This window comes from Hevea brasiliensis, chromosome 3, assembly GCF_030052815.1.
Source record: "Hevea brasiliensis isolate MT/VB/25A 57/8 chromosome 3, ASM3005281v1, whole genome shotgun sequence".
Classification (NCBI taxonomy): Eukaryota; Viridiplantae; Streptophyta; class Magnoliopsida; order Malpighiales; family Euphorbiaceae; genus Hevea; species Hevea brasiliensis.
In genome coordinates this window covers 111,431,037-111,456,405 of record NC_079495.1, presented here as the reverse complement: position 1 = coordinate 111,456,405, position 25,369 = coordinate 111,431,037, and the positions used below count along the sequence as shown (strand labels likewise).

Below are 25,369 nucleotides of genomic sequence, written 5' to 3'. Positions count from 1 at the left end.
CAAATTTTAAGTCTCTTAGGTACAATTTCAAAATTTTCAGATTTGATGTCCTGTTTTGTACTGTTCCATTGGTCATGTTGCTGTGGGAATTTGGCAAAATATTATTCATAAAACTTGTTCTTTATTGTCTTAACTTCAATTCATTTTTTTTAATCATTCCATTTGGAATTTTGTAGCTTAAGATATGACAATTTGAACATGGCTGGCAGGATTAGTCAACCCATAATTTATGGGCACCTAATTTGGTTCTGGCAGTTTTGGATCACTAACTTTGGGTGGCCAAATGACTTAGTTATGGGCAGAATTTTGATTGGTGTTCTTCATGAAAGTTGTAGTTCTATGTCATACCTTTCCCATGCCACAAAAATCATGTCATTTGGACCTGTATAGCCTAAATTATGGCCAAATGAATAAATATTGTTCATTATTCATTTGGTCATTTTGGTATAGTGACAGTGCACTACACCCGGATTTAACCTAATTATTCACTATGTTATGGTCATTTTATGGGCATGATTCCTAAATGAAAAATGTGTCATTGTGTCTGTTTTCATCTCCAATTAGGCTCACACCAATTGGGTTAGTAAATTTTCAGTTTTGGTCCCTGAAATGGACTTAGGTCAAGCTGCCAGAATCTGTACACTAACCAATCCTAATTACAATTTGGTTCTACCAATTTTTACACACCACAAATGATTCCAATTAACCATTTCTCAACTCAATTAAGGTCATTTGCATCAATTGACCAATTTCTCCAATTTTTCCTAATTTCAAAATGTTCAAGAACCCTAATTACACAAACTTAAAATCTAATGAAATCAAAGTATATATCAATGGTTTACATACATAATTTAACCTAAACAACCATTCAAATATATCAAATTCATTAAATTCAAACCCCACCTATGGCTGGCCGAATTCACTAAAAGTCCCCCAATAATTATTTTCTTTGATTTTTAGGTCAAAATCTAAGTTAAATTAACTTAATACATGTGCATCAAAACTAAAAATTTCAAAGTAAATTACTTACCTTCACTTGAATTCCAATTTTTCAATTTCACTCCCTTTTTCCTTTTCTTTTCTTCTTCAAATGCTTCCCCAAGTAAAGTTAACAAGTTTTTATGGATTAATTTGGGGACAAAGTAAGGTTAAGTGGATGGAATCAAGCTTGTATCAAGCTTTCATGGAGGTGAAACAATGGTGGAGAGAGAGAGGAGTGGGCTGCCGAAATGCTTGAAAAAGACAACAATGAGTTTTTTCTTTTTTTTTTATGTCTTTAATAATAGATATTGACTTTGTCAAAATTTATAGGAAAATTAAATTGGACTTATGATGTCATAATATGATGTAAGGTGATGTAATAAAAGCTTTTCTTTTCTTTTCTTTTTTCATTTATTTTTCCTTTTTCATTAGTTCTTTAATTTAATTATTGATCTCGAAATTTTTATTTCTCCTATTTTATTGAACTGTTAGGTCAGGAATCAACTCTAGGGGTGAATTAACTAAATTACCCCTCGCTGGTTCAATCCAGTTTGCAAGTTATTCAATATTTATTCTGAATCCCTGACCTAATTATTTGACCTACTTAACAATTTTTTTTTGTGATTTTCTTCTACACTATGTTTGCAATAGTCATAAGGACAGCGGCATCACATTTTTTCGTTCAAATTTTTGGTTATGACTGATTTCGCAGTCACTTCCCGGTAAGGTCACCAATCGCTATGACCCTCGGCTCATTTAACTTTTTATTATTTGTTTTTCTTATTTTTACTTTTCCATCTAGTAATCACTATTTATTTTCATTCAGGGCTTTTTTATATGTCTTAAACATAGTTCTAGTCCTCTTAATTGTCCAGACCGACACCGATCACTGGAGCAGTATAATTTATCAGGCTGTGCAAATAGGAGTGTTACAATGCTAGTTTGGTTTGAGTAAATAAGATGAATCTATATGAATTTAATTCAATGTATATTTTAGTCAATCGAATAAATATGTGACTGTCACATTGATTGTATCAATTGCAGGAATTGTCATTTAATTGATTCAATTGAATATCTATTTAAGTTAATTAAATCAATTTGAGCATTGACATGTCATATTAATTACATATTTCAGTCAATTGAACTTCTAAATCTGTCAATTGAATCAATTGATTATGTGTAATGTTACAATAATCATATATATTTGAGTCAATTACAAAAATTATAATTCAATTTATTCAAATGAATGTATATATTTAAGTTAACTGGATTCATTTGAGTATATGACATGTCACAGTAACCATATATTTTAGTCAATTGAGTTTTTAATTGAGTAAATTGAATCAAATTTATTATGTGCAATGTCACACTAATCATATATATTTAAGTCAATTGCGAAAATTATTATTTAATTGAATATATACTTAAGCAAATTGAATCAATTTAAATATGTGACATGTCACATTGATCATATATATTTGAGTTAATGACGAAAATTATTATTTAACTGATTCAATTGAATACGTATTTAAACCAATTTTGAGCATGTAATATGTCAATTCAATCATTTATTTTAGCTAATTAAACTTTTAATTGAATTAATTAAATCAATCGGTTATGTGTAATATCATATTGATTATATATATTTAAGCAAATTATAACAATTATCATTTAATTGATTCAAATTAATATATATTTGAGTCAATTGAATCATTTTGAGTATGTGACATATTACATTCATCATATATTTTAGTTAATTGAACATTTAATTGAGTAAATTGAATCAACTAATTACATATAATGTCACATTAATCATATATATTTTGAGTCAATTGTGACAACTATCATTTAAATGATTCAATTGAATATATTTTTTAATGAATTGAATCAATTGAGTATATGATATGTCATATTGATCATATATTTTAGTCAATTAGACCTTTAATTAAATAAATTGGATCAATTGATTTTATACAATATCACATAAACCATATACATTTTGGATCAATCATGATAATTATTATTTAAATTATTCAATTAAATATAATAATTAACTAAATCAATTGAGTATATAATATGTTATATTGTTCATATGTATTTGGATCAAATATAATCATTATTATTTAAATAATTTAATTAAATATATATTTTAATTAATTAAATCAATTAAGTATGTGAAATATTAGTTTGATAATATATTTTAGTGAATTAAGCATTTAATTGACTGAGTAAAAATATATAATTTATTCATATAAAATATATTTTTAATTAAATCAATTGAATTTATTAGAAATTATAATATTAATTAATTATTTATCATCATATATACATTAATTGAGTTAATTTAATCGATTTATATTGTTAATTTAATTGGATTAACTTAACAAATTTAAATTTAGATTGATCATCTGTTCAAATATAATAAAGTAATATATATTATATTTTTTAATATTAATTTAAACATTAAAATAAAAATATATTATTTATTTTTAAGTCTTTTTAATTTACATTAATATATATATTTTTTAAATGTGTAAACTTAATTTAAGAAAAAAGGAGAGAGAGAAATAATTAGTATAAAAATTTGTAATTATAATAAATATAACATATATAATTTAAAATTTAAATTTCAAATCCCTATGTTCTTCCATAAAAATAATTTAAAGGACATTTTAATACAATAACTTTATTTTTTTTACATAAAATAATTTTATTATACTTATTAATTCATATTTAATATAAATTAAGATGATCTCTTAAAATTTTAATTTTAAAATATAAAATTTAATTTTAAGAAATATTAATTATATTAAATATTAATTTTATATTTGTCCGGTAATATATGCGTGTCGGTGGTTTCTCATTGATTGAGCTTCCGTAAACGTTAAGTTTTTAGTGGCGCTAGTACTACCTAAAGGCTCTTCTCGTTGGCCAATAACATTGCGCCATGTGACAACTGCCAATCATCTTAAGCCACGTCAACATCAGAAATAGTGATCTCTTGTACTTTCCAATTTGTGTAGCCGTCCAGGGAGGACTGTCTTTTCTATCGACAAATCAAAATTATTCTATATTTTATATTTTTTAAATAGTTATCAAATATAATATTATTAAAAATTTGAATTCATGCAAAAATAAATTTATTAATTATTATATTAAATATTTATATTTTAATTAATTTTACATATAATTTTATATAAATATTTAATTTAATAATTATTAAATTTATTATAATACGAGTTTAATTTTATATTAGATATATTTTAATTATTATGATATAATGATAGTAATAAATATTAGGAGGTTATTCTTTTCTAAGAGAGAGAAGGAAAACGATATATCTGTGATCATGTAAGTGGACAATTAAAAAATTCTAAAAATTTTTTATCTCAAACAGAATAATTATTAAATTGATAGACTTTGAATGTCAAGCCTCAAGACAATTTCCTCGAGAGTATTAATTTTAAAATTGATTTGATGATTAGTTAAATTCAACTAATAGAAATATTAAAAATTTTACTCTCATTTAAAGCAATTACATCAAAATATAAAAAGAATAATAATAATAATAATAAAATTTTTATTACAATTATTCATATTAAAATGTTATTCCAATCATAAGAAGCAAGCAATTTCTACTTTAAAATCTTATTCTTGATATATATATATATTTTTAATTTTTTTGAGTGAGAAAATTGATTGGAGAAAGAATCAAAGAAAGTTATGAGAGGAAAGAAAGAGTCTTTAAAAAAGAAAAAGATGCATAAGGTTGCTTCGTCCTCTACCCCAATGCCCCCACGTTTGGGCATGGAAACTATGGAACTTGACTTTGTTGCAATGTTAAGTAAGCACATTAACAACGCCTTAAACCCATTCACTAAAGAGTAACTTTATTCCTCCTTAATTTACTAAACTGCCCTCCCTGTCTGTCACTTTTTACTGTCCTTTTTATTTTTCCATGCTACCGTGCGCTTCCCTATTCATTTTTCTTCAGAATATATATTTACAATTCTTTACAAATTAGATATGGGTTGACACATTGACCATACTTCTCAATACTTACAAGTACTTCTTAGTCGTACCATTGACTTAAAATGGGCGTTCATAATCGCTCAAAGCATTTTAATTTAAAAGTTTAAAGAAATTATATATATATATATACTCACGGCTTAATATAAATATTTAAAGTGTAAAATATAAATAAATATAATTATAAGTAATTTAATATTAAAACAAAATAAATTATAATAATGAATCATGTTTAACTCTAATATATAAATTAGTTTAAGATGGAGAGATTTATTTAAATTTTATATATAGTTAAATATTTTATTTTAAATTAATATGAAATACAAATATATAATAATAAATTATAATTTATTTAATAGAAAAGGGAGGGTCATTTAATGGAAAATATTAAATTTTATTTTATTTCTTTATAGAGGTGAGCATTCGATTCGAATCTAACCGAATCGAACCGAATCAAATCGAATTAAATTATAAAAATTGAATTTTAAATTTTAGAAATCAAATCGAATCGAAATGAGTGAAAAATCAAATCGAATCGAATCGCTCTATTTCGATTCGATTCGATTTAAATCGATCGATTTGATTTTTGATTAATTTTTTAATTTAGACTTAATTTTCAAGTTATTTGATCTAATTTTGACTTTAGTTTGAACCTAATAACCATTAATCAATGAAATTAAACAATTAATATATATAAAATTAAATATAATTCATAAATTTTTCATAAAAATAAATCAATTCAAAAATCTATTCAGTTCGATTTGAATATATAAATTACTATTTAATTTGGTTCGGTTTAACCGATTTTTTTCTCTTCAAAACCGAACCGAACCAAAATAACTGAAATTTTTATAATATAAAATCGAACCGAATCGATTAAATTTTAAAATCAAACTAATTGAACCGAATTGACTCGATTCGATTTAATTTTTCAATTTAAACTAAATTCTGCTCAGCCCTATTTCTTTATACAAGAAGATTCATTTTAGGGCCGCATAGTTTTTTTAAGTAGATGATTGAGAGTGCAGAGTTTATAATTGAGAGTGCAGAGCTCAAATCTAAATTTACTAGTTGAATGAATTAATATGGTTTTAGCAATTATTCTAAACCAGGATAAGCATAGGTATTCAATATTAAGGTTGGAGAATCAAGATTAATTTTAATAAAAAAATAACAATTTAAAAATTGTTTAAAAAAATAAATTGAAAAAATATTTTATTATTTTAATATTGACTAAAATTTATTAAATTTAATTTTAAATAATTTTTAATATTTTTAAATAATATGTTAAAAAATATTTTTAAATAGTAATTTCAATAATAATATTAAACTAGTCCTTAATATAAAATTCAAAGAATTTACTTTTGCCAATTATATTAATTTTTTTTTAATTAAAAGCGAAGAGTTGTGTCAATGCCATTTGAATTGTTGGTTCACGTGAATTCTATTAATTTAGCAAAATTTATATGAATCAACAAAAAAAAATGATGGTAAAATTTCTAAAAAATATTATATAAATCAAAATTAGAAGATTCACTAAAACAAAAAAATAAATTATGAAATAATTTTTGTAATTTATTATAATTTACTACTTGATTTTTATATTTTAAAAATTATATTAAAAAATTATTGTTATTATAATGTATTTACAAAATTAATATTTTATGAATGAATCAATATGTTCACAAAAATTTAACTATATGGATTTTTTTGTATAGTTTTTAAAATACATATCCAACTGAAGAAATTATTTTGTAATTTGCTCAAAATAAAATAAATGATTTATCCTAAAATTTAAATTTAATAAAATAATATATTTTTTAAGTAGAATAAAAAATTATTAGATGAAAATGATATTATTTCCAAATTTTTTTTTGTCACCAATTAAAAAAAAGCCCATGAAAGCAACCAAAAGGCCCATAAACATTAAGAGCTAGGGCTAAGCCCATCATCAACGAACTAAATCATCTTACGGTGTCCAAAATTCCACGTGGCAAATCTGTGCGACCCAGCTAAAAAATTTCGGATTTGCCGCGCTGCAAGTCAAACCGGAAATCGAACAAGAACGGTAGCTTCGAATTTTGTCACTTCACGAACCCAAGGTTCGGAGTTTCCGAACCTGTTTTGCTTACAACAGCGATTCTCACTGCTCACTATTCCATATAAGACAAAAAAACCCAACAAATAAATCCAAACAAACGCCTTAATTCATGCTCTCCGTTTTTCATCTCATTTCCATTTCCGGCCGCTTGATATCTTCAGAGGCCAAATCACCGCCGCATATACACAGAAGTTGATACGTCGTGAGTTGCAGTTTCTTCATTTATGCTCAGCTTGAGCTAGGATATTTCTGCTGATGACAAAGTGACGTCTCTCTCTGTAGTTTCGTTTTTCTTTTCTCTTTATTTTGGCCTGTAGTTGAAAGCTTAAGAAGCTGCTTGGTTTTGCTGAGGAAGTTGTTTTGTGTGATCAGAAACAGCTGATTTTGAGTTAGATTTGCTTTTGAAACTCGCTTTTGCAGACCCTTTTGAGTATTGATTTTAAAAGTTTTTATCTTTCATGTGTGTGATGTTTTTGGTGTTTTTTCCTTTCTGGGAATTTAATTTTTTCTGATAAAATTTTGTTTGCTTCGAATCTGCAGGGTGAAAGTTTGAATTTTTTTTAGTAGACACATTGATTATTGCTTGTTTCTCTCTCTAAAAGCTCTTGTATTCTCTCTCTCCCTGAACTCGTCGCTTTTATTTATTGGCTGAAAGTGGCATACCCTTTACGTGTCTCTCTCTCCCTCTCCCTCCCTCTAAAATGCTTGAGGTTGAGGGAAGATGCGTTTTGTGCCATATAAAATAATTTGAGTTTTTTCTTCGGATCAGATTTTCCCTAGAAAAATATGTATTACATGATATCGATTGCGTAAAGTTTGACTTGGATTTCAAATCCCTCAAATTTCAAATCCTCAAAGACCTTCTTCCGTGTAGTAGTTTTAAAGTTACCTTTTCCCCCCCTCTTCCAGTACTTTTAGAATTCTTGTATCAAATGCACAACAACCATTTAACATGCATTGATCAAAGACTATAGCTGTCACTCACTGGAAGCACTGTATACCCGAAAGGGTGTCCATGTTTTAGGTTGGGTTCATTGTATCTATCTGTTTTAGATCTTCAGGAAGGCTCATAGTTCCCAGTTTTCAAATTCATCAAATTCTGATGTCGGTTTTGGACAAAGCATCATCAAGTTCTTCGGTTTCTTCTTCACCATCAGTTTCAGTCAGGGATATTGATCCATTGTTGAAGGATTTGAATGAGAAGAAACAAAGTTTTAGACGGAACGTAGTTTCTTTAGCTGCAGAGTTAAAGGAAGTTCGTAGCCGCCTTGCGTCTCAAGAGCAATCATTTGCTAAAGAGACACTAATAAGACAGGTGTGAAACTTTTGGGATTGGCTTCTTTTTGTATAGGTTTCGAGTTCTTGGATTTAATCATTGTTCTCTTTTTTGGGTCCTTTTGATAGAGGAGTCTTGTGGGTTTAGTTTATTAGAATTGATATTTGATTTATGGGCTTTGATTTCTACAGGAAGCTGAAAATAAGGCTAAAACCATGGAAGAAGATATATGTACATTGCAGAAGAGATTGGAGGAGAGAAATGGTCAACTTCAGGCTTCAGCTTCTACTGCTGACAAGGTCCCATTCAAATCTCACCTTCTAATGTTTGTCTGGTTGCCTTCATGGATTTCCTGATTTAAATCATGCTTTTCATTATAATTTCAAATTCAAACATGATTCACTAATGGAGTCGGTTGCCATAAAGACATGGTTGATCCGGCAATGTTGTTTTTAGTGCATTTCATCGTATGGTCTAGATATCTCATTCCTCCAATCTTTTGGCTTTTATTATTGTATTCTTTGGTGTGCTTACATGAGAAAAGGTTCAATCATACAAGAAAGTCTTGTCCTTGCATACAAAGACCAAGCGGAGAAAAGTGATAATTTTATCTTTAAATAAAATCTTATGCTTGATACGTTTCTAATTAAATGTGGCTGCACAGATTCATAGGTTATATGTTGCATGGTAACCATTATGGCTTGTATAAGAAAAGTGGTCAAAACAACTTCTACCATTCCCTTTATAATTCTGCTACTATTATTAACAAATTGGAGCCACTGCTTTTGTATTGTTCATGTGGATTTTGTCTCTGGTTATTGGAAATGTAACTGGATAGTAATCAATTTTTCTCGTGCACTTTTGGAATCATTTAATTGTGAATTTTGGAATAATTATACTATTGCAGGATAGAAGTCAATTTACCTCTAAGAAATATGAATTAATTCTTTTGGTGACTGTGGTATCAGATTAAGTTAGTTGAATGATTATGAATATATTGATAGGTGACTTGACACCAAATATATTGGCATCAACTAAATAACCTTGAGGTCCCCTGTTTATCAACTTCATTGTGCCAAACCTGATATTTTGGCACACTCTTCCTGAGAAACTAAACTCTCTCTTGTGCAACAACAACAATGGTTGAAAGCAAATATTAGAGATAAAACCAACAATAAAAAGAAAAAAAAATAGTTACATTTTCATGAGGACAGATCATACATTACTGCATCTATGCTTTTAGTATTTTGTAAGAGCAAATGCCTTTAAAAAGGAGTTCCATTTAGCCTTTCATATTCAGTAACTCTATTTAAAAGGGCAAGTGGAATTTAAAGGTAGGGCATCGAATGAAATGCATGGAGGATAATGCGGAAGTGAAAGATATTGATTGCTGTGAATGGAATAAATGTAAACCACATAGCTTTTTAAGCATGCTTTCTATAATCAAATATGTGTACAGTATCATATTTATATGGCATTCACCATATATTATTCTTGAGGGGTCTATTTCAATAGAGAATTTTACTGGCAAGAATTTGCACAATTTTGTGTTCTCAGGGTAACTAACATGTCCTACCTGCAGTTCTTACTATTTCTGCTGCATGCTAAGAAAAAAAGAGTTTATATAGAATTGACGAGTTGATGAGGAATTGAAAGAAGTAGAAGTGTAAGTCAAGGTGTTGATACTTGTTATTTTGTGCTTCTTGCCCTCCAAGGGCCTCTATTCATAAGGTTCTTGCTTAAGAATATACCTGTATTGCAATTGCAATATACCCATTTTTAGATTACTCATGTTATAACTTTTCATTTGCGAGTTTCTCACTGTCTGTCACTTGGGTTATTCTAATTCAATTTCTTTAATGGGAACAGTACCTTAAGGAGCTGGATTTTCTTAGATCACAGCTTGCAGCCACTCAAGCAACTGCAGATGCAAGCGCTGCATCAGCTCAATCAGCTCAGCTTCAGTGTTTAGCACTGAGAAAAGAATTAGATATGAAGAATAGTTCATTAAAAGAGCATGAGGATCATGTGATGAGGCTAGGAGAGCAATTAGACAATTTACAAAAGGATCTAGAGGCAAGGGAATCTTCCCAAAAACAACTGAAAGATGAAGTTCTTAGAATTGAGCAAGACATTATGCAATCTATTGCCAAGGCTGGAGCTGGCAAAGATTGTGAACTTAGGAAATTGCTAGATGAGATATCGCCGAAAAATTTTGAGAAGATCAATAAACTTTTGGTTGTTAAAGATGAAGAAATATCTAAACTGAAAGATGAAATAAGAATCATGTCTGCCCACTGGAAGCTCAAAACCAAGGAATTTGAAACACAGGTACTTCCATCTTCCTACCTTTATAACCTCCTCTTTTAGCTCGTATCTTCATTTTAGTGTGCTCTTTTCTTTAAGGTGCATGGACCTGCATATTTATGAGATTTAACCTGTTCATTGACAGTTGGAAAAGCAGCGACGAGCTGATCAGGAGCTGAAAAAGAGGGTGCTGAAGTTGGAATTCTGTCTTCAGGAAGCTCGTGCTCAGACACGAAAGCTGCAGAGGGTAAGTTTTTTGACGTCTTCACTCTTCTTCCAAGGACAGAATAAATACATTGATTACCACGGATAAGATTTCCACCCACACACTATTTTACATACAATAAGAGCATCATACATGCCAATGTGCAGATGCCTGCCCCACAAGTAGCTATAATTGACTTGGTGGACCACATCCTTGTGGTGTGCAAGGGGATGCATTTTGATTCACTGAGACGGTGTGGTTGTAATCAATTGAATGGTCCACATTATTATGCTGTCTGCTGGTGGCTCATGGAATGCTGTGACATTCTAGTTGATCTCTCTTAATGCTAGTTTTGTGGGGGTGGTGTTCCTTAAACTATTCAAAGGTGATTTTTCTTAGATCTCTGTTTCTTGCAACAGATGGGAGAGCGAAGGGACAAAGCTCTGAAAGAACTGAGAGAACAGTTGGCCACAAAACAACAGTCTGTAGCTGCGGTTAATAATGAAAAGCAAAATTTCTTTGAATCTTCTGGTTTCAAGATTGTAGTTTCCATGTCAATTTTGATCCTGGTAGTATTTTCAAAGCGATGAAATGATTGTCCGATCCTTATGTATAAATGTCTTGATAGTTTAGGGGAGTTGTAGAGGTCATTTTGCTTATAGAAATGCACAGTAGATATTCTATTTTGTATGTAGCCGTTGTCAGAAGTGCCTTTTTTTGTGCTCTTGTTACTAGAATCCTCAAATGTTTTGAATTGTGCTGGCAATTCGGCTACAATATTTTAGAATATTAGAAAATTAGAGGGTCAAAGTGTGCAAAAAGAAACCTTGGAGTAGAGTATATAAATTATAGGATCTTCAGTGTTGATGGTTTCATTAGCTGCATGACGCAATGTAATGATAGAAATGAACCATTTCTCCTGTATTCTTAATGTTACTTGTGAACCTAGTCAAGGACAATAATGTGCAGTAGTTTTCTAATACAGGTTTGCTATTGCTGAGTCATCATTGCTCAAATGTTTGGTGTACGGTGCATGATTTAAATTCAATGATTTTCTAGTACAATTGTTATTCAAAGCACAAATTGTTCAGGAATATTCTTGTCTGCATTAAGATGATAAATGAACGCCAAATACGAGTGAACAATTGAAGCACGTAGAAATTATTTATTAGCTTAAAGTACTGTTCATTGATTAATCTTGGTGTAGGCAAACTAAATTTTCCTAGGGTTCATGTGATGGGTGGCTTTCATTTTTTAGTAGTAGTTGGCGGGTGCCCTTACTGTTATGGGGTCTAGTTCTTTGTGTCTTGGAAATATGGGATTTGCTTTTGACTAATTTTCCTGCTGGGCCAGCATTTTCTTCCCTAAATAATTATAGCATCTTGACAAACAAGTTTGCATGGATGCATGTGTAAACTGGTTTGATATAAAAGTGAAATCTGTATCCAACATGTGAATTGTGAAATATTCATACCATTAAAAGTAAGAACCTGGTACATTTGGACTTGCCTCTTTTCTCACATGCCAAGGCTCAGGAACCTAATTTGCTAGCAGTCGCATGGTAATGTAATGGTCTAATAACTGAATGGATAAAACTTTTTTATTTTGGTTCACTTGGCTTCAACATGGATTTGAACTTGAAATCACCAAGTCTTGAAGATGATTCCAATACCCACTCATCAGTGTCTAATGCAAGTTCATTTAACTGGATTAAGCAAACGTGATACATAAGTTAAAGTAGAAACTCTGCTACATTTAAAAGATTTACAGGAGCAAAATTGCCCTTTTACACTACTATCCAACCTCATTACTTTTACTGGTAACAGCAGCCTAGCATTAAACATGTGATTATGTTTCATGTGGAAAATTAAATTGTACCTTGAGCAATAAACATCTTTACATCCTGTGCAAGCTGAAGCAGCTGGTTAATCTTTAGAAGGATTTACGTGTTATAATTCAACCTTGAGGATTTCATCTTCTGTTTCTCTTTCTTTAAAGATGGGAGTATCTGCAACTCTAATCTGCTGTGCAAGCATGAACTTCCAACTAATGAATGTACACTGAGAAATGCTTCATTCTACATGTCCAGAATAATTATTCTGACAATGAAGAACGTTATCAGAATGATGCTCCTGATTGATGGTTGCATAGTAGCTGACTTGGATGTGGAAGTGTTGAAACCAGGAGGGGTTTCCGACCCAAAACCTGTTGCGGTACCTGAGCTGCTAGAGTTTAACACTGATGGTGGAGTAACAGTTCTGCAGAAAGAGCTCAGATTCATGTCATTAAGTTCTTGACTTAGTAGTTTGGCACTAAAAAGGAAAAACGAACACCTATGAGAATGGACAACGTTACCCTGATGTTCCAACCCCTGGAGACGATGGTGTTGTTGCTGGATTTGTAGTTGAAGTTGATGGTGTTTGAGTTGGAGTTGGCAATGATGATGATGATGGAAAAACACACGAACCAGTGCCTGTTAATATGTTATGAGACTCTTAGAAACAGTTTTGCATATTTGGAAGATGAAGAAATTTTAAGCACAAGAAACGAAAGCATCACTAAGTTAAGAAGTTTTCTTACTTGGATTATTGTTGACTACAGTGGCTGTCCCTCCAAAATCACAGCTGGTTGCTACAGGATTCTTCTGATAATAGCTGTTAAATGCATATGAGGCATGGTTTTGTAGGGTGTTAGGATTATAGCAGCCCCCACCTTGCTGGATCTGCGAACAATCAGCACCTCCCATTCCACATGCATAATCCAATGCTGATTGAAGTGCAGTTTCCGATGATCCAGGCTTGGCCACACACCAGCTCTGTCCTGGAATTGCTGGAGCATTTGTTGTTGCAGGAGGCGACACAGGATTCGTGACTGGAGTTGTGACCGGAACGTTTCCTGGTGGGGCAGGATATGTTGTCACAGGATTAGTTATTGGTTGCACCCCAGGAACTGTGACAGGTGCTGGTGTTGTGACCGGATTGGTGATTGGTGGTGGGGTATTAACAGAAGGATTTGTAGGGGGAACCATAACAGGTGTGGTGGAAGGGATTGGTACTGGAGTGGATGCAGAATTAGCTGGTGTTATAGTGACAGGATTAGTAGCAGGGACAGTGACAATTGGTGTGGGCTTATCTTGGGGAACAGTCACTGGTGGATTGATTGCGTCATGTGAAGTAGCTTTCAAGAGTTCTCGGCGAGACAAAAGAAAGATTTGTTCATGTTCTCTCTTAAGCTCTTTTTCCACAAAATCTTCGACGGAAGATACTTCTGCATATATCTCAGTTATCTGACCTGAAATCTTAGTTTTCTGTAATGAATTTGAGGACTTAGCTGCAAATTCAGCTAATTCTCTTGCACTAGGATCTATAAGGCTCTTAACGGTCATGACTATAGTAACATCATTACAAGGAAGTATAGAAGTAATAAGCTTTGCTTTCTGGATCATTGATTTCAGGAAAAGATCTCCCATGCTCAATTCTAAACCATTATCAGTACTTCCTTCTACAATCATAAAGGACCTAGTTCTCTTGATAAATCCTAAAACCCTAAGCAGGTCATTTTCTTGTGTTCCATTCAAATTCTCCAAGAATGACAATGAAAATGCTACTGAGACGTTAACTTCACTATTAAATTGAGAACTACTAAGAACTGAATGTATCAATTTCAAGGAAGATGAAAGCTTGGACAAGTCATTACTGCTGCTTACAGTGACACTTCTAATGTTAACTTGAGGCAGAAAGCTCATTACATGGGTTTTCAGCCACAAAATAGCAGATGATCTAGAATTTGCAAAATCCTCGACTAGACTTTCATTCAAGGAAAAATCAACAGACACACCAGAATTGGAAAGTGTGCTTAAAACCCTATGATCTGCAACGAAAACTCGAATGAGGGATCCAGAAACCTTGTTCAGCTTAAGGAATGATAGTGTTCTGCTAAGTGATGAAGCTGCAATGATCCCTCTGGCATTATAAGAGAAACCCATCTGAGTTCCTGCAAAAAACAACACAATTTCATTTATGAATTTAACCAGCCACCACTTCCTAACACTGTAACAGGATCAAGATAATTAGAAAGATAGTAATAAGTTAATTAGTTCCACAAATATAATCATACAAACAAAATGAATTTTTCAGTTCCTTTCACTTTTACAAGAAAAGGGTAAAGAAACATGATCAAGAAAAGGGTAGTTGCTTACCAGAAGAGCAGAGAGCGAGAAGCGAAAAGAAGAACAAGAACAGGTACTTAGAAGCTGCTTCAGCCATTTTAATGGGAGACGTTTTCTGGGTTTTAGGAAGAGGACTCAAATGGATTTTTGATGAGATTCATACAGTGGCGCTGCTTAAAAGACAATGCACATGGAATTGGAATAAAAGGATACTTGAGAATTTAGAGAGAGAAAGTGTTACAGATAAAAGGTGACAAGAAAAAAAGGCAAGGAAAAATAAAGTAAAAAAAAGAAAACTATATTATTACATTTAATGAAAAAGAAAAGATGTTTGCTTTGTGATGAAGGATGGGGTTGGTAATGTTCTGCTTGCTTCTCCACTGTATAAAGAATCATCCATTGCCTTTTTTCCTCGTTTATCTTTTTCCCAAAGGCAATGGGCTTAGGATGTAAAGCAAAACAGTCTCTCTAAGACAAGTTGCAATCAGATGGTAAAGACATATTCACTCATATGTACACTTGGCCAAAGAGCTGATTCAACAGTCTCAATAAGAAGAATCGTCCATTGCTTTTTTTTTTAAATTTTCTTTTATCTTCCCAAAGACAATTAGGCTCAAGATAAAAAGCAAAACAGTCTCGAAGAAATTATATAATAAATTAGTTATTTTATATCAATATTTGAAATGAAATGACAACTTAATAATAATTAAACACATATATAAAAATATATTAAAAAAAAACAAGTTAATTATAAATTTTTTGGACCAATTCCATATGTACATGAGACCCATTAATACATATATATTTATTTACTATTGAGTGTGGGATATTATACATGGAATGAACTTTCAGTGTATAATTATAATCACTATCAATGTAGGACAAGCTGCAATCTACTTAGCATCTCAAGAGGTGATCTTTTGGTAAAGATAAATCTATCCAGCTTCTTATTATAGATTTGATCCTCCTTTTTTATCATGTTGTGATGTCTAAACATATATTTCATTATGTCCTTATACAAAAAGAGATTCATATTTTTCAATAATGATAGATACATTTTACAAAAGTGGCTTAAATTAAAGATAACAAACACATAATTTAAAATGGAACAATGATTAATATACTTAATGGAATTTTTTTTTTTTTTTACTTTAAAAAAAGGTTGCAACCTACTTGTTCAAATGCATGTTCTATGTGCACATTTGTAAATAGAGCAAAGAAAATGGCTTGCTTAGAGCACATTTTTTAACTTTTTTTTTTTTACTTAAATTTATGAATCTAAAATATAAAAATATATAATAAGATTTATTTATTAAATAAATGGGTTTTATATATTTATATAAATTTTATATTTTATATATTAAATTTATAATGAATCAGGTTTGCACTTGAATTTCCTATTTCTAAAGAGTTAGAAAAATTCCTTATGTTAAGACATGTCTTTGCAGATTAACATGGTGGTGAGCCAAGTGGTTTAACCAAATAATTTACCTTGATATGTGGTTTGATTTATTCTATTACATATTTTGGCACATAATACTCTGCACAATTCTTTATAATAACAATTAATGATTGTCATTTGTCTTGGGGTAAGGAAGGTTCCTCCATCTGTTTATCATCACTAGGGGGGGGGGGGGGATTTTTATTTATTTAATTTAATTAAAATTTGAATTAAATATTATAATTATATTTTTTTTCTTTGAAATTTAATTAACTTGGATTTATGTATTTAATTTATATTATTTAAGTTTACACACCCTTTTTTCTTTAAGTATGCATGCCTTGTAATCTTATTCATTAACTCATTAATGAAACCATAGAAATTGAAGGGCACATGGGTAATAATCCACTATTAAAAAAGATTAAGAGGGTGTTACCTAAAATGATGTAATAAAATTAAGAGGGCACATGGATGTAATAAAATGATGTTTGCAACTTGCAAAAGATCCAAGCATAAAAGGGGAAAGTACAATCATTAAGGGGATTCATTAGACTACCTATAGTTTAGTTTGAGACTAATCCAAAAACAAAGCTTGTTTCAGCATACATTAACTATTCCAAGTTTAAACCATTAAGATTTTAAAGTTGGTTGGACAATATAAAAGAAGATATTGAAGTCATATTAGCTAACCTCATCAAAAACCATGATCAAATGTAATTATTGTTACCTAAAAAGGCCAGGAAAGAAAACAGGATTTGGATTAGGTCTAAATCTGATTTGAAGTTTGAGGTAAGGTAGACAACTATATGGGTTGCCAAGGGTAAGTTTTTGGATTTATAATAAGGGTGATGTAAGTGGTGCATTTATCTTCTACCAGCCTGCATTATTAATGCCACTTTCTTTATCTGGATATAAATATATAAGGTAAATTCTGTAGAGTGGGGGACACCCCCCATGTGGAATAATCTATTGTGCTTCTCTTCTTTCAACTTGATGTCAAAAGCATCTTGTCTGACTAGGTCACAGCCGAAAGCAACCAGGCCCATTGTATAGAGAGAGGATTGGTGATCAATGGTCATACTCATACTACTGCTGATAAGGTTGATATTTTTAAGAAGATGATGAAAGCGGATAAAATAGCCTTAACAGAGACATGGGTGCTTCAAATTTATGCCATATTTGCTTTAGGTGTTGTTTTGGTGTATTTGGCAAAACAAAGGGTTGAATCAGTGTGATATATCAGCTTCTTCTCTAGTAAGACAGTATTTCCTTTCATTGATTCTCATGGATCAAGTCATTTAGCAGGAGTTGAAGATGTCGAAGCTGCTACAAAATCAATTGTTTATTAAGGAATCAAAGATATTTTATAACTTTTTTGTTTTGTGGGTCAAGACAGAATCAAGGAAATAAAGAAAATTTGCAAATAACATTCATCACGTAACACTTGTCCACAACTTTTGGAACATATCATGCAGATTTTCTGGGCAGAAGATAGAAAGTAGTATGCTGATTCTTAACTTTTTTTTTTCTACTACCCTCCAAGTGTTACTTTCATTCTTTAGCAAACGTATTTTCTGATGGTAAAGTATGAGAAAGATTAAATTGTATGAAACTAAAGAGAACTTTGTTAGAGCAACTTTCTGCATATGGCTGATATCACTTGCTGCATTTCATGTTTGTTAGTGTACACCTGTAAACTACTTAATATAAAATGCAACAAGAAAAGGAAATTCACATATAGCAACTACGTGTGGTTCTGGAAAGGAAAATAATATTTTTCATGAATTCATGTGAAAAAGGAATCACCTTATCTTTAGGATTTGTAGGATCCAAATGAGTTTTACAATTGAACTTGTGAATCCAATTGTTGGTAACCAAAGTCCATTCTATGCGCCTGTAACGTAAGTTAGTCTCCATAACATTCATGGCAGATTAAAATTACTGGTAGGCAGAGACCCAGAGTGTGTAAAATAAGTTAGTATCCATTTACAGTCATGCCCATGTATGCCCGAGATCACAAAACTGTAAAATGAGCATAATTATCCACACTAAGCCCTAGATATGTAAAAGAAACAAGCTGTTTTCTTTTCTTAATTGCCAACTCTCTTCTCTTCTTTTCATTCACATGACTCAACAAGCAAGTCGCTGAAGAAAGGATCAAAAATAGCTTCTTTGGCTGAATTGTACTTGTCCAAGCGCTTCTTCAAAGAGCGCAACTCTCTTTCATTTTTAGAGGAACGCTCCTGACACAACAAAATCAGTCAACGGTTATAATCCTCCCAGTGTCAATCAACGAGCAATAAGTGCATTAAAGATATTATTACCCCCCAACTCTTCTGATATTATTACCTCCCATCTCTTCTGAAGTAGGAGGTTTTCATACATCACATCAGTTTTCTGATATTTGTTCAAGGAGTAAATATATTTGCTCTTCACATTGTTATGATTTATGGAGTGCATAGAACGTGGTGGTGGAGCTTAAGCAGCAGTAAACATGGTTATATTAATTCTCATTCTTTCCAAATCTGGAGTAACTAGTAAAAAGACTTACAAATGATTTCTTCAGAAGTAATATATCCACCAAGTACAGCAGCCATAACACATTTGTTCTAGGAAAACTGCAGAATGTGAAAATCAATGGGGTTTAACATTTATAACATTCTGTAAATAATCAACAATTCAGTCAAACTGGAAGATGCATCATGAGTAAAAGAGGCATCACTGCCGCAGTTAGAGTTCAGTCAAGACATAAAGGCTTCTTGCATGTGAAGCATTTTTACAAGGGTGATGTAAGTGGTGCATAAGAGGCACATGTTATTGTGGTTCCACTTCATTTTACTCAAGACATAAAGATGCATCATGATGTAAGTGGCGCAAGAATATTACCTTCCTTCCCAGAAATCTTCAGTTACCTCCCTCATCTTTCTATATGTTTCTGCCTACAGGTGATATTAAGAATCAATTAGCCATATTCTGACAATGAACAAGGAAAAAGGATTATGCACAAATTGCATTTATTACTTGTTTATCACCCTTTGGGCCTTTAAAGAGGTAAGGATCCGAGGATAGATCCAGAAAGAGTATATCTTCACCTGTGCTCATAAAATTTTGTTGGCAATTAAGGACAAGTTTTAACCTTTCATGCACAAACATAATGTTAAAACAGAAGAAATTTTACCAGTATTGATTCTCGACAGAGTGAAATCAATTATTGATATCAATAATCCATATGTTTTGACAAACATATGCTTCCCCTCAAGGATAAACCTCACTGTTGCAGAGTCACTTCGACTTAACAAAATGTTTCCCCTTTAACAGAAATAATTCTACATTAGCATTCATACAGGATAACATACGATAACATTTACTGTATAAATAGCCAGACCAGTGCAGGTCCCGGTGTTCAAATTCAAATGCAGCTTCTGCAACGGCTAAGGCAGCTGTAACCTGCAATGTGAAATGGGCACACAAATTAATAGAAGAAACAAAGCCCAGTAAAGTAAATTGCCTTGAAGAATTTCATTTACCTGAACCAATAAACTCAGTGCCTCATCGAAGTTCAATAGAACAAAGCTTTCAAGGTCCTTACCACCATGTTGTAGTACAAAAACAACATAGCGCTGCAAAAATTTGTTAGTATGGTAAGTAAACCTAAGAAAGCTCATCTTAATTGTTAAGATGTATAGAGCAATATTTGGGACCAACAAATGATAGAGAGGGGAGGAGGGATAGAAGGGAACAGAATTTAAATTTGTAGCCCCACACGTGTTCTCATAATTGGCACCTTTTCAGCCAATTCATTCCCATGACAAAAAAGATGCATGTTTATTGTGTATACTGGAAGTGGATGCATTTTATGCAAGCCAGAAGTGAAAGATACGGCTAGTGATGTCAATCAATTCCAATGACACGGTGAAAGTTAAACCTGTTTCTCTGGAAACTCTCCAGGATGATCATTTTCTGAACCATTTTTGTCATCCCAATCTTCCCATGCTCTAATCAATGCATTATCATAAGGACCCTCGCATACCCTTAGACTGTGGAATGAAAAGATCATTAGAGATTACTCACTGTCAATACATCTGATAAGCATTGATACTATACTAATACCTATCTTATATTAAACTTAGTTCAATATGCAGATGAAATTGGTTTGAGTAGGGAAGTCAGACTATGCCAGATGACATTGTCATCATTCCCAACATGTAGAACCTGTGCACATACATGAATGAGGCTTCCTTGAAGTCTAGAATGTAAGCCTAGTGAATACACTAAATACAAAGTCAGAATTATTGCATATTTTTGTTTCCAAAAATGCTAAGCAGTTGCAGAACTACAGAACTCTGGAGTAGTACACAGAACACATACTCTAAGGTCTTGATGAATGTGGTGCTTGCATTGTGGGCATCACCATCATGCCCTCTTAGAAGATTAAGGGTTTGAGAAAGCACAACCTCCTCAAGAAGTTCTTCTGATTTCTGAAGTACATCAAGTAAATGATTCAGCAATAAAACAAAGCTCGTCCAAGAGAAAATTCAAACTGGAAATGTGATTATGACTGATACCTTTTGTACTTCCCCATTTACTTTCAAATCTCCGTCAATTGGAACTATTTTACAAACAGTATTTCCAGCTTTAAAGGCTTCTCCATATGTACCTTCCCCCACTTTGGTAATACTTTCCGAGTCACTAGGTCAACAAAGTTCCATTCTCATTAACTTAACAACCCGGGAGCAGCATTGAATTTTCAAACAACAAACATTGCAAAGTAGAAATAAAATGCAAAAAATCAGGAAAACTAAAGCAACAATTATACTATTGTTAAGATAACTTTTGAATTGAAAATGTGCTAATTCCTGAAAATTTTGTATGATTGAAAACCTGGGACCTAAAGATTTGTGCATTACTGAATTCTGGAATGCAGCTTGTGTATTACTGAATTCTGTAATGCAGCTATTAAAAGTCAATCAATCACCAAAATTGTACTGACAACAAACAGTAAATAATCCATTGAGGAAACTGCCTAATATAGAAAACCAATTTTGACAACTCTGATAGATGTCTCCCTTTCTTTCCTCTGAGCCATATTCTTATCTTTTGAATGCACACAAAACTTTTTCTAATGCATGCAAGTCAATTATTGAATTGCTGGGGAAAAATTAAAGAAAGGTTTCATTGTTTAACTTTCCAACAGCTAAAATAGTCAGATAATCGCGAAGCCAACAAAGATGAACACAAACGTAATTTGGGTTTTATGATAAGAAGGGAACTCAATATAAAGTTTTTTCTAATAAGAAAAAAAGGGACCACAAGGTACCATAAATACAAGATTCATCTGGGAAAACACACTGTAGAAACTATAAATGTTGTTCTCACTCAAACAGCATTTCACACAAACTTGAAATACATGACTGAATAAGATTGAAAATGCAAGTTCTAAAATTTTTCAAAAAATTAAGGAGAAAAGAAGTATCACATGATAGGAATAAGGACAAACCAATATTTGGAGAACACATCCAGCAAAGTAGATGGAACCGACTGACCACAGATTGCCAAAAGCGAAGAAAATGGATCTACATAGTCATGATCCAGTGAAGTAGATGTTGACGCTAAAGAGAGTTTCTTAACTGCAGCTTCAATGTCCTTGCAACCCTCATCATCAGTAATTGTCAACATAGTCCTGATCGTTTGTGAATCAGATTTCCTTTCAGACACATATTTACTGAGTAAGTATGCATTAATTCTGCTCTGGACAGAATGCAGACTTGAATTGATTTTTAAAGAAGACTTTTCAGGTGTTTTCAAATTTGCAGCGCTGAAATCATTATCGCAAATGGTTTCCAACGGCATGGCTGGAGTTTCTAATAACTTTGATAGCGTAGTAGAAGGTGCAGAACAGGAGTTGAGCTTCTTCGAAATTAACCACTTCTCTAATCTTGAAGACAAATATGGTATAGAAGAAGTATCAGTTTGATTGTCAGTGGCCCATGTACCAAAGTGTTTGGGTGAGGGACTCTCCTCCAGCAATTCAAAAGCATCAACTTCTTGAAAGTATTCCCTTTCTTTGTCAAAGCTTGGAAGCTGTTCAGCCTTTCCCTATAAAAATAACAAATGAAAATACCGAGCTTGAGAACCCAAAAGGAACAAAAATGTAGCAATAGCATCACACCACTGGGGAAGCGGGAAAAACTAACGGCGATAAATACATACTTTTGGAACAGGTGGCTTGCCCTTCCTTTTGGCCTGCTTTTGCTGAGGTCGATTGTCCACACAAGCAGCAATAGCAATACTTACTCTTCCTCTGCATCAAGCACCACTTTAAATCATAAGAACATGAATAACAGCAATACAAAACGAATTTAAAAGATAACATTCATTTAATTTTTGAGAAGAAGTTTTGGATTATGGGAATGAATCACATAGGCTACAAATAGAGCTGCTCTGACCATCCAAAGTTCCAATGTAGACTTGCACAAGTTATTATTCACCAGAATGAATGATAAGTGCAACACACACATACAAAATACCAAATACCCAAAATTATATGATGCAAAAGAGGAACTAAATTTTTAAATAAACTTTCATAAAGAATAGTGGGGGGGCAATAGGGTTAAATTGAACCTGACCTGATGGAAAGGGAACGATTCCAACTGACCCGCTTGGCGGCAGCAGCCAAACTCACCCTATTCTCTTTATTTGATTCCAACTGCTCCCTAGGAATAAATGAAGCATTCAAGAAGGGTGTAAAAAAATTTTCAAAACGCAAACAATAGAAGGGAAATCAAGTTAAAAATAGGTAATTAAGGTGCCCATGGGCTTACAAATTGGCATCTGGAGGAGTCTTCTGGGGTCGTCTCCTTCGGTAAATCACTTCAATCTTCGGTTGTTGTAGTTGATCGATGTATCCCGTCTCTTCAGCAATGATTTCTGACCATAAATCAACTCCATTTGCACCTGAGACATGCACATGACCCGCATACAATACATGCAGAGATTATCATGCTTTGGTCAGAAATGAAGAAGTAGTGAAATTAGGGTTTTCTCTGGATACCTGCTCTCGAACCCATGTAGCTTTAACGGTATTTAGAATGAAATTTGAAGTTAATTCTCTTGACACGAGAGAGAGAGAGGGTCAGACTGAGAGAGAACCAGAGTTCAAAACGAGTTCGTAGGCGGGAGACGCATCGGCGGGCGTTTAAAATTACTCTGATTTTTTAAAATTTTATAAAGTTATAATTTTTAGGGCTCCCATCCTTCTAACCCACCAATGAACAAAGCCCAACCCAATTTTGCCTATTTTATCTAATTCTCATAATAATAATTTCATTATGATTTGTAAATTAATAATTTAACCTCACCAACACTTTAAAATTATTATCCCCACATTCCCATTTCACTTTAAAATTTTCTGATAAATAAAGAAAAATGAATGATTTGACAAAATTTGACAAAATAATTATTAAATTATTTAATGATGATAAAATTATTTTATTAAATAATTATTAAATTAAATTTTTATATAATTAATTTAAATATATATAAAAAATTATAAATTTATATATAAATATTTACTCAAATAATTATTAAATTTATTTCTATATAAATTTAAATTTTTTTTAATGGCACTCAATTTTCATTATATTATTATTATTATTTTAATCGATAGATACGTGAAGAGAGGAGGCATCGGATCGGGGACCTGGTTTATTGTGCTCTTGTCTTGTCACTAGAACAAAGCCTGGCGGGCACATCACTCGTCACTTCAATGTGACACTTTGACGCAACCACATCTTCTCTATGGTTTGCATGGATTTTGTACAATGTTTGGGCCGCTTATAGTGCCTCTGCCTTTGATTAGGGGTACATCATCATCATCTCACAAGTGGACATTCATCATATATTTTATCTAAAAATGTAAATAAAATTATACATTAAAAAATTAATTTTATTTTCTCCGCTTAATTTGTCATATATTTAATTTTTAGACCACACATCATAAATTTTTTTTTAATGAATGAATTAAATGAACATAGGAGAATGTATTTTTTAAATTGTTTAAAAATAAATTTAATTATTATTATTATTATTATTATTATTATTATTATTATCATAATAATAATGTAATTAGAAGAATCAAGGAATACTAATATAATGGAAGTTTTTAGAAATTGATTGAGACTTGAGGGAGAGGACGTAATAGCTAATTAACTCTCTCTCGAAGCCACACCTACCTTGCAAGTTATTCAAGCAATTCCACTACGTAAATGTCATAAATTAAAACAATAACAAATTAAATATTCTTATTTGTTTTATAAAAAATAATTTATATATAAAAAAATATTTTTTATTATTTAATTACAACATTAAACTAATAATATATATTTATATCATGCATATATAGGTATTTTCAAATTTTAATATAATTATTAATTTTAAAAAATAAAAAATAACTTCATACAGGAAAAAATTATTTTTCTTAAAAATTATTTAATTTTCTCTTTAATTAATAAATAATTTTTGGCATATTTTTTTAAGTGTAAAATGTTAAAAAAATATTTTTTTAAAAAAAATATATTTTGTAAAATCTGTGTTTTTATATTCCGTAATTAATTTTGGTGGGATATATCTTTCAAAATCATCATTTGTTACCTTTTCATTTTCAATAATTTTCATTAGATTAGACTAATTAACCAACCCTCCATTCTCTCTAAATTCATGAAAATTTTGTTGAAAATTCATTTTATTTAATATTTGATGAAAAATAGTTTAACCCGAAATTTAATTTCCTTTTATAGAAATTATTTGTTGATATGAGATAGTGAGCGATGATGTATCTCTTTTTATGAAAGATTAAATAACAA

The 25,369-nt window shown here is 31.5% G+C and overlaps 3 protein-coding genes across 7 annotated transcripts; 1 reads left to right on the top strand and 2 right to left on the bottom strand.

Moving 5' to 3' along the window:
• Nucleotides 1-7,170: 7,170 nt before the first annotated feature.
• LOC110632023 (nuclear envelope-associated protein 2) lies at nt 7,171-11,903 on the top strand. Of its 5 annotated transcripts, none has more exons than XM_021780348.2 (6): nt 7,171-7,313; nt 8,165-8,426; nt 8,579-8,686; nt 10,257-10,718; nt 10,840-10,941; nt 11,067-11,300. In XM_021780348.2, exons 2-6 carry the CDS (start codon nt 8,214-8,216, stop codon nt 11,241-11,243), a joined length of 1,062 nt encoding a protein of 353 aa, XP_021636040.2. In that variant the 5' UTR covers nt 7,171-7,313; nt 8,165-8,213; the 3' UTR covers nt 11,244-11,300. The 5 variants fall into 5 exon arrangements, with proteins under 5 accessions (XP_021636040.2, XP_021636111.2, XP_021635838.2 ...); XM_021780419.2 differs by having other exon boundaries at nt 7,175-7,313; nt 8,173-8,426; nt 11,067-11,301; XM_021780146.2 differs by having other exon boundaries at nt 7,184-7,374; nt 11,067-11,301.
• Nucleotides 11,904-12,582: 679 nt separating this feature from the next.
• Nucleotides 12,583-15,462, bottom strand: LOC110631954 (uncharacterized protein PB18E9.04c). The gene is made up of 4 exons (XM_021780044.2): nt 15,098-15,462; nt 13,480-14,892; nt 13,255-13,372; nt 12,583-13,157 (listed from the first exon to the last, which is right to left on the bottom strand). Exons 1-4 carry the CDS (start codon nt 15,162-15,164, stop codon nt 12,977-12,979), a joined length of 1,779 nt encoding a protein of 592 aa, XP_021635736.2. The 5' UTR covers nt 15,165-15,462; the 3' UTR covers nt 12,583-12,976.
• A 2,800-nt stretch (nt 15,463-18,262) lies between these two features.
• LOC110631881 (serine/threonine-protein kinase haspin homolog) lies at nt 18,263-23,699 on the bottom strand. Its single transcript, XM_058144599.1, has 15 exons — nt 23,560-23,699; nt 23,330-23,462; nt 23,135-23,221; nt 22,719-22,809; nt 22,006-22,604; nt 21,074-21,197; nt 20,877-20,986; nt 20,434-20,545; nt 20,036-20,128; nt 19,894-19,955; nt 19,687-19,817; nt 19,530-19,600; nt 19,395-19,447; nt 19,060-19,126; nt 18,263-18,751 (listed from the first exon to the last, which is right to left on the bottom strand). The coding sequence occupies exons 1-15, from the start codon at nt 23,573-23,575 to the stop codon at nt 18,626-18,628; spliced, it is 1,875 nt and encodes a 624-aa protein (XP_058000582.1). The 5' UTR covers nt 23,576-23,699; the 3' UTR covers nt 18,263-18,625.
• Between the last annotated feature and the right edge of the window lie 1,670 nt (nt 23,700-25,369).